Source organism: Chenopodium quinoa, unplaced genomic scaffold (genome assembly GCF_001683475.1).
Source record: "Chenopodium quinoa cultivar QQ74 unplaced genomic scaffold, ASM168347v1, whole genome shotgun sequence".
NCBI classification, from domain to species: Eukaryota; Viridiplantae; Streptophyta; class Magnoliopsida; order Caryophyllales; family Amaranthaceae; genus Chenopodium; species Chenopodium quinoa.
Window position 1 is genome coordinate 13,015 of NW_018743412.1, and position 10,237 is coordinate 23,251.

Consider the following 10,237-nt stretch of genomic DNA (forward strand, 5'->3'; position numbering starts at 1 on the left):
CTTTCATGGTCTGTATGGACCTCAGGGTCAGCCGTAGGCCGGCTGCCCTCTACATTCGGTACAGCATCAGATGCCATCTCAGTAGTACCCTCCCCACAGACGACGCAAAATGTTTCGGGTGTTTTTGGTCCCTCGGGAGAGTTACAATACAGAGTATGCGCGCTTGACTTCTGTACTTGCAAAACCACGAAACTCCGGTTGGGTGGAGTTCCGCCTCCGGAGATCAAGTTAGTATGATTCCGGATGAGAAAGCGTGCGGAAAGTAGAATGAATGTTTCTCTCTGATTCAGGGAGATTCCGCAATTAAGATTGCTCGGGTTTTGTGTATGTATTTATGAATAGGTCATAAATGAGGATTTTTCCCCTATTTATAGTGGGGGAGGCATGTTCCCTGATTAGGGTTTTGATGCCACGTGTCAGCATCCGATTGGATCCCGTTGGGCCTCTGGTGGGCTACCACGTGTCATCATACTATTGGGCCACCTGGCATAGGGTATTTTTACCCTAAACAGAAGTGTTATCCTACAAGTTAACACAGGGTTAAGGGTATTTAGTACTAGTATCATAAACATTGATTATTGGTTGATATTAATGTTTGATGCATCACAATTCATACACGTGAAAATTTAATCGGCACCTATTACCAACAAAGGGATTGTATCTCAAAGGTATTGAGTACTTGGTATTATTGTATGAATGAAGAAAAAGAAATTTTTCTACATAGTGAACACAATTTGAGGTGTTTGGGTGTGAATACCACCACTAAGGTGTACAAGAGATGTAAGACCAGCTAGGTGTATGTATTGGTAAATATGTGAGAGATAAGCAAAACCATAGGAATACATGTAAAAAGTAAAATATTTTCTCAAAAGTAGGTATAACCATGCTTTCAAATGAAAACAACAAACACCACCAAGTACCCAAATTATCTAGACCAACTATAAATCATGTTGGGCGTACTCTGTTTACACTTTAAGTTGTGCACTAAAAACGTGTGTGAGGAAAGGAGGTTTGTGAGCATAAAGAACAGGAAATAGCTTACACATTTTAAGCATGGAGTCATGTATTGAGCTATCAACACACCAATATACATTGTACCTATTCTTTGTCAAAAAAAAAATCTTTGATTGAGATTGTGAAGTTATAGGTTATTTTTAGTGAATGACATTATATTCAGTAGAGTGTTATGTTACAAATCTGATTTCCATAAGTGGGACCCACCAAATATTTGTTGCAAGAGAATCTGAAAGCTGCTGAAACAAGACCGAAAACTGTTTTATCAACAGCCTACCAAGCCTAAGATTACTTGAGCAGGAGCTGTTTCAAAGCTTCACATCACAACAGGCCAGTTTTGCAATTGGGCCTAGCACCTAAGTTTCAGTAATCTGGGCGCCGTTGGACTCCTTATTCGCTTGGTGTGAATGTCAATTTGATTCTGTTTTACAGATAATCATTTTCCCCTTTTAAGAAAGTTTGCTTTATTAGACGCTTGACTCGGGAATATTTATCTGCTAAACCTGGATTCTTAATGAAGTTGTTTCCACTAAGAAAACATGACAATTGAGGTCTAAGATTATTAAAGGAGGCCAAATATTTTATTATTTGGAAAATTTTTAAATCAAATTTTATTTTTTAATTACCACATTTGACATGCTGCATAAGAAGCTGAAAACATTACCTTATTCCCCATCACAGAGTTTAATGACCTAACACCACGTCTTGTATTAGCATCATCCAATACATCATCATGAAGAAGGCTTGCCACCTATATAAGAACAAAGTGTCTCAGTTAAGCCAATAGATGATACCCATTTCAATCATAAATTCTAAGATTTCTACACATTAATAGTTAAGAGGATGCCTTAAGATCCAGCTAATACAAAATTTGGTAAATCACAAATAGATCAAATACTTAGAATACTCAAGCATGCATTCCTGTACAAAAGATAAAGCTTACAAAAAGGTGTGCTACAGGCCTACAGCCTACAGAGTTGACAAACGAGGGACAACAAATGTATCAAGTAAAGCAGAAAGAAGATAATGTTATATTGAGAGTTTGGGACCAGTATAATTTAGAATTTAACCTACAATATCATTTCTATACCAACATAACAAAATAACAGAAACAGAGACAATATGGAGATAGATCAATTGATATAAATTGAGCTCATGTGACTAAAGAGAAAGAAAATATTTTCAAAATGGTGAAAAAAAATGGTGTTAGGGTGAGTGTAGGGGGGGGGGGAGGGGGAAGGGGGTTGTAATAATATATAAAATATCGAATGTCTAGCTGGTAGAAAAAAATGGCAATTAAAGTAAGATCAAGAGTTTTAGCACATTTATCAATACTTTCCTCTCTTTTCCATCCCCTCCCTCTCTCTCTCTCTCTCTCTCTCTCTATGCAGAAACTCTATAGCATCAACTACATATTAAAATCAAGCTGATTGTTATATTCTTTTGGGAATCAAATGCACATCAATTAGAAAATCCAACATCATAAATATGAATATGAAAATTGCATACCCCGAAAAAATTAGAAATCAATCAAAAGTCAGTGGACGACTACAATCAAAGAACCCTTACTCTCTTGCTATCAAAACGCAATTATTGTAAGCAATATTATCTAAAAGTTGTTCTCCCATAACATTTCAATTGGCATTACTCTCTTTAAAAATATCTCCAATTAAGAATAACGGAGCAAATTATGACATTGTTTGGCATGTAATCATAAAATTTGAAACAAAGATATACGTAGTATATGTATATAAATAGATAGTTAAATAAATAAATAATTCGCACGAAATTGTAGTAAATTTGATTTTTTTTTTTTTTTTTTTGGGGGGGGGGGGGGTGGGTTATCTTGCTGGTGTTGTTTTACATTAGTTTTTATTTTATTCCAAGTGCACAATAAGCATTATGAACTTAAACTAGCAAACAATGGGTCAGACTAAAAGGACTTATAACAATAATTTTAAAAAAATTGAGAGCTAGCATTAAATATTTACTTGCTAAACAAACCTAAAAGCCAACAACTATCTTGGCCTTATGTTAATGTGATGGGAACTAGAAGACTAAGTCATGACATCTATTAAGAAAATTAGTGATCGAGACTATATTTCAATAGCATAAGTACTAACATTCACTTTTCACATACATAAAGATGAAGGAAAATAAAGGAAAGTAAGGCAGCAATCTATTACTCTTCGATGGCCAAAGATTGCGACAAGGAGGTACCCAACTTATGCTTTTCTGGACACCCCCCACCCCTTCCCGACCCTGAGTACCATTTTTCCAGCATTTAACCCTAAAGTGGGCCCAAAGTGTAAGGTTTTTCATTACAAAATTTTTACCTCTGATCTAGGTTTACCCAAAAGCTTTTCATAGTTCACATCCTTCACTATATCAACTTATCAATTTGTCTCAAAAGTACCCTGAACTACATACCATGCATTACAGGCTTCAAAATTTCTAGAGAGGAGTATAGAGTCATCATATATACACACAATTAACCTGACACCATAATTCAGCATCCATTTAGGTAACTTGAACTTTAGAAAATAACAAAACAGTTAACAAAAAATGCAAATGACAATGTCAAGGGAAGTAAAAGAAATAGATAAATATACACTGACATGGATCATTTCTGTGATCTCAGCAATGCATTGTTGTCTTCTACGAAGCGGTGTTTCCAAATAATCAGGTGATAGTCTATCAGACATGTTTAAAGCTGTAGCCATCAATAATAAAACCTGTACACTTCAAATTCTTAAGAAATATATATGGCAAGATAAGAAATTAAGACCACAAATTCAAACTTCAAAACTTTTACCCAAACCAACTATCAAAAATCTACCATAAATGCAGAAGGAGAGGTGAAATCCAACGTCATAACATTAGACTATTTCATAAACGCCACAACAAGCAAGCATGATGGTCGAAGAACAGTTTTATTCCTTCTATGATATGGCAAATTATCCATACTAGGACAGATTTAGAGTAAGCCATGTCAGACTATCAGTAACGTAGACAAATCATCAACACACCTGAGTTAATTACACATATCTATCAAATTTTCAAAGAAAAAGAAACTGTCTTTGATTGTCACGTGTTTGAGGACTCTCTAGACGAACTCTCAATTTCCAATGAAACAATTGACATCATGACACTCATCATCGTGGTTCATGGCACACAATACAGATTCAACCCTTTATATATATGCAATGTACACATACCATGGGACGAAAGCGCTTTCCTTCAACTCCAATTTTGAAGAAATATTCAGCAGCAAATGCCAACTTAGGGACCTGAAAGAAGTCGGTAGAATGAACATCAAATGCCCACTCTTTAGTTGCCTTATTTGATTCAAACATTATTTATTCATCACAAAGATGAGTAACTGTTGCACCTCTGTGACTACCATTGACCGCAATCTATCAGCTACGAGTGATAACTCATCAGAAACAAGGGAAAATGGATCTGATTGGACCTGCAAAAGTAATCTAGCAAGTTTCAGTGGAAAAATAAAACTGCATACACAACTGAAGCATAATTGAAATTTTGAAAATTAAAAGCCTCCTGAAAAAATTGAGACCAATTGACCAAAAGATAAAAATTTAAAATCCCCTTCAGAACAACAATAGTTGGAACTTTAAAACAGCAACAAAACATTTTATGTGCACACCCATCAGGAAATCATCAATTATCTGAAAGCAACTACCAGCTTAGATGAAAATTTTCAATACATCAATTAATTTGCATAAAAGGTTGAGCTTAAGGAATATAAAACATGCATCCAGACAAATAATTAGTGTCCCCACTACAAGTTAGTGCCCCTTATGGCTCTGTTCAGTTCAATTACATCATATCATATCATATCTTTTTATTTGCATTTACTTATTGCCAAATATCCGTAATTCTGTTGTTAAAAAGATTAGTGAAAAATTCTTATAGGAAAGTACACATTAATTAAAACATAATGATATCCACAACAAGGCTTAGTTCCCAATTTTTTTTGGTCAACTAACAAGAATTGTAATAGGGAGTCATCCGCAAAAAATGGAACAAAGACAGAAAAGTGATAAAATGAAAGTGGACAAAAATGGGAGAAATACAGATTGAGCGAGCGTAAAAAAAAAATAGAATTTGGGAAAGATTTATAAAAGAGGGCTCAAGCGAGATAAAAAAAAGGTGGTGAGACCCCCCTTATGGTGAGAACTGCATCATGGGCCGTTAGATCGCGTAGATATGACGGCTACGATATAAAGTTTCATTAAGGGTATTTTCGTAAACTTAGGTTCGAAGTTCTATGTAATTATGAAAAATGTCATCAATAAAACTCTTTATATCGTGACCGTCAAATCATAGAGTCCACGATGGGGTTCTCACCATAAGGAGTTTTCACTTTAGGGTGGTTCTATACTTCTATATATAGATATAGTCATGACATGTCCTCATAGTAGATTTTTCCCCCTTCATTTTGCCATATCCAAAGCCCTTACTCAATCCTTAAAAGACACATTTCACCCTCATCACCTTCCTCTGACTTTTCTATGGTCTTTCCCTACCCCTTACAATCCCATCACTTTAACCCTCTTCTAGCCAAACCATCTTAGGTGATTTTCCTTCATTATGTTTTCAATCGATGCAACCTCTACTATTTTTTTAGTTATCTCATTACGCAATTGATCATTTCTTGTATGTCCACATACGCATCTCCACCCAATTCAACTTATGAACATGACAATGTATAACAACCCAACATTCCATACCATATAATAATGCAGGCTGATGGACATGTGATAAAAATTTCCCTTGGTGCATGCCGGGTTGCGTAATCAAACTTGGTAGCACTCTTCCACTTCAACCAACCTACTTTGATTCTACGAGCAACATCTCCATCTAATTTTCCATCTTTAAATAATAATTCCTAAATATCAAAATAAATCAAAACATTAAAAAATTCTTCCATCCAAGGTGAATGCCCCTACTTGTTTCTTACTCTACTAAAATTACATTTCTAATATCCTGGCATACTTCTACTTTACCTAAAGCCTCAAGTTTGTCTTCACAATTCCAACTTACGTTCCACACCTTTCGTCTCATCGATAAATACTGATTAGGGGATTTTTATCCACCAAGCGCCGTTTGACAAGTGGACCAACCAGGTTCCGCCACGCGTCCTCCACGGACCACTTAAGACACGCCACGTGTCCACCCATGCCAAATGGGACAACCGGCCATCAAGGCCCATTTCAGTCTAGAAGCCCGATCGGCCCTAGGTTTACCTTAAACCTAGAGAGTTGCACGCTTCCCAAGGCTATAAATACTCGATTAATCCTCATTAATCAAGGGACCGAATAATTAACAGAACAGAGGAGAAACATTACGGAACACACTAATAACCGGCTGATTTCGCTAGCAAAGCAGATTACCTACATTAAATACTCTCACCTAGAGAGACCTTATTACTTTAATTTCTGTGTTAATTACTCCTTAATCAGGTACTAACTTGACCGTTGGAGGCGGAGCTCTCAGGAGTCTCCGTTATTTTGCAGGTACAGGCGTCCGGTTCCAGTCTCGGAATTGTAGCTCTCCCGCAGGACATCAGAAAACCCCAAAACATTTGGCGCCGTCTGTGGGGAGAGTACTTCAGAGATGGCATCCAAGTCTGTACCGACCCCAGAAGAGAGGCGTCCCCTAGACGACCCTCAAGTTCAGTCGGACCATGATACCGAAAGTGAATTTGAAGTTGAAACTCATACAGCTCCAGACGGGACCCTAAGGGCCCGCCGTACCCGTCATACTGAAATAAGGGAACGGGAGTATCTTCAAACAGGAAGCGAGCCAGCAGGCGCACCGCTTGCTCGGCAACAGCCGACTGATGGGTCTGCTCCCATCACAAGGAACGAACTCATGACCTTCATGAGGGGATTCAAGGGAGAGATCCAAGAGTTGATCAACAAAAAACCGCCTGCTTCAGTCAAAGAGCAGGCGGCCAAAAAACCTTACACTTCACTGAAGAGGAAGCCAGTTCAAGGGCGAGAGGCGACTCCCCATCCTAAATCTAAGAAGCGGGAGCCGTCTGCTCTTGATTTCACAAAACTCCGTTATCCTACGGGAAATAGGAAACCGGTTCGTCATATTCAGGCGGATGGGTCAAAGCAAACGTTCACAGATGCTCGGCACCTGCTAGAGCAGAAGAAGAGTGACCGATTATCAGAGTCGGCTTCTACTTCAAATTTTCAGGACAGTTTGCGAAATGCCTCGATGAGGCCAACTCAGTCGTACCATGAGAGTCAGTCAGGCGGCACCTCCCGACAGTCTGGCTTTCATAGTGCGCAGGCGGTACCAAATTTGCCATTTGTGCCGCAACAACAATATTTTATGCAGCCACCTCCATTTGGTGGACCTGCAGCAAAAAACGTCCAACCTATGGACTGGCAGCTACGGCTGCTTAGACTTGGTGAACAGCCGTCGGCCTTCTCCAAGGAAATTACTGAAGCCGCTCAGCCGGCCAAAGTAAAAAATGTTTTAGTAGGCGCCTATGATGGCACTACTAACCCGGAAGACCATCTGATGGCATTCACCAACCTGATGTACCTTCAAGGGTTGGATGATCCCACTTGGTGCAAGTGTTTCCCAGCAACTCTCAAGGGAATTGCACAGCAATGGTTCGGCAACCTGCCGACTGGTTGTGTAAACAGTTTCAGGACGCTTGCTTACTTATTTGCCTCCAACTTTGCAATGAACATCCCTGCGAAGAAAACGACCCTTGATTTGGGAACAATTCAGCAGGGTGAAAAGGAGGGGCTTCGTTCCTACATCAGGCGGTTCAACCTGATGAGAATACAGATTCAAGGGTTACCGGATGAGGTAGCTTATACTGACTTTTTTAGAGGTCTCAAAGACGGGTCTACCTTCAAATTTGATTTAGTTCGAAAAAGGGTGGCGACTCTTCAAGAGGCCTTGATTGAAGCAGAAGCCTATATACAGGCGACTGATCTGTGTACAATGAAACAGTCGGACGGGAAGAGGTTCGACAATAGAGAAGGACGACAGAAACAGTCGTCCAACAAAGATGAAAAAAGAAAAGGGGTCTGGGCGGCTGATTCCTCTAAACAGCCGGCCAAGAAGAAAAAGGAATTCAAACCATACTCCCCAAAGTATGTGTTTAACAAGGATAACCAGTTTATCCTAAAAGAAATAAAGGGACGGCTCTCAATTGAGAAACCGCTCCCCATGAAGGGTTCTGCGAGCAACCGGAACCAAGACAAAATCTGTGCTTATCATGATGACATTGGTCATCACACCAACGACTGCATTAGTCTCATGCGGTACCTAGACCGCTTGGCTGATCAAGGTGATCTTGACACTTATGTCAAGAAATCTACGGGGAATACTTCCTCAAAAAAGCAGTCGGCCAAAAAGAATCAACAGGCCGACAGTTCCGATACAGATGATGCAGTCGTCTACACCATTGCAGGCGGCTTCTCAGGAGGCGGCCCCACTATTAGGGGCAACAAAGATAATATAAGGCGGTTAGATGTAAATTCCGTTCACCAAGAACGACCGTCCAAATATACATTTCCTGAGATTGTCATCACTGAAGAGGATCTAGGAGGAATAAGGGGGCCGCATGACGACCCTCTCGTTATTGAATGTAAAGTGGCCAACCAGAGAGTTGGTCGAATCCTCATAGATACTGGGAGCTCTTCAGATCTCATCAGCAGCAAATGTCTGTCAAAACTGAAATATCAGACGGACTGCATACATCCGGCCTCCCACCCTTTAATAGGGTTTGGAGGAGGAGTCGTCCACCCACTGGGACGAGTTGATCTACCCGTCCGCCTGGGCGAAAAAGGGAAGGACGACACATGGTAGTCCGATTCCTAGTTGTAGAGGAACTCTCTGCCTACAACATGATTCTGGGTCGCCCAACCCTGAATAGTGCCAAGGCTGTTATAATCCCGTCACTTATGCTGCTTAAGTTTGAAAGGGACAATGGAACAGTCGGCTCCCTAAGGGGAGATCAGAGGATGGCCCGAGAGTGCTATCTCTCGGATGTCAAACCCACTGCTAAGGCCACTGGGTCAAGTGGAGAAAAAACAGACCTTGACAATGTCAAGGAAAGTGCGCCTGTTCAAGAAACAGGCGACAGAAAAAGAAAGGCGTCCCAGACAGAGTCCGCCAGAAAGGCAAGAAAATAGCAATCATTGGCAGAGGACCGGCCGGATGAGTTCCGCCCTCAGCCGGCTGGTGAGCATACGGACCTGATATTAGACGACTCCCGCCCTGACCGAACAGTCAAAGTTGGGACGACTGCTCTGGAAACCTTGGTGATGACTTTCACAACCTGTTGAAAGAATACAAGGACATCTTTGCATTTGAAGTCCATGAAATGCCAGGCATTAGTCCTGATCTGGCAGTACACAAACTCGCTGTGGATCCGAAAAAGAAGCCGGTACGGCAAAAGAAGCGGAACCAGGGTGAAGAAAGAGGTCAGGCGGCCGCCGCCGAAGTCAAAAAAATTACTTGATGCAGGGTTCATTCGGCAATGTTACTTCCCAGATTGGGTTGCAAATGTGGTACTTGTTAAAAAGCCGAATGGCACCTGGCGAATGTGTGTAGACTACACAGACTTGAACAAGGCGTGCCCCAAAGACAGTTACCCTCTGCCCAAAATTGATAACCTGGTCGACTCAACAGCCGGCCATGCCTTGATGAGTTTTATGGACGCCTATTCTGGTTTTCATCAAATTCCTTTGTGGAAGAAAGATCAGGAGAAGACGGCCTTCGTCACTGATCAGGGATTATACTGTTATACGGTCATGCCGTTTGGTCTTAAGAATGCCCCGGCTACATTCCAACGAATGATAAACACAGTGTTCTTTGATCAGATTGGAGAAACGTCGAGGCATACATTGATGATATGATTGTTAAGACTAAACTTCAGAAAGATCATCTGACGGACCTCCGAGAAACTTTCGCCACACTCAGGCGGCACCATGTCATGCTCAATCCCAAGAAATGTGTATTTGGAGTTGAGTCTGGGAAATTTCTCGGATTCCTTATCAACCAGAGAGGAATAGAGGCGAACCCTGAGAAGGTACAGGCGGTCATTGACATGCAGTCGCCTCGTACCGTCCGAGAGGTTCAGAAGTTAACAGGTTGTCTGGCGGCCTTGGGAAGATTTCTAAGCCGATCAGGCGACAAATGCCTATACTTTTTCCAGGCAATT

At 40.6% G+C, this 10,237-nt stretch overlaps 1 protein-coding gene across 1 annotated transcript; it reads right to left on the reverse strand.

Moving 5' to 3' along the window:
• Window positions 1-317: 317 nt before the first annotated feature.
• LOC110739052 (solanesyl-diphosphate synthase 1, mitochondrial-like) lies at window positions 318-4,491 on the reverse strand. The gene is made up of 4 exons (XM_021919504.1): window positions 4,406-4,491; window positions 4,233-4,304; window positions 3,633-3,749; window positions 318-1,765 (listed from the first exon to the last, which is right to left on the reverse strand). Exons 1-4 carry the CDS (start codon window positions 4,418-4,420, stop codon window positions 1,637-1,639), a joined length of 333 nt encoding a protein of 110 aa, XP_021775196.1. The 5' UTR covers window positions 4,421-4,491; the 3' UTR covers window positions 318-1,636.
• Window positions 4,492-10,237: the final 5,746 nt, after the last annotated feature.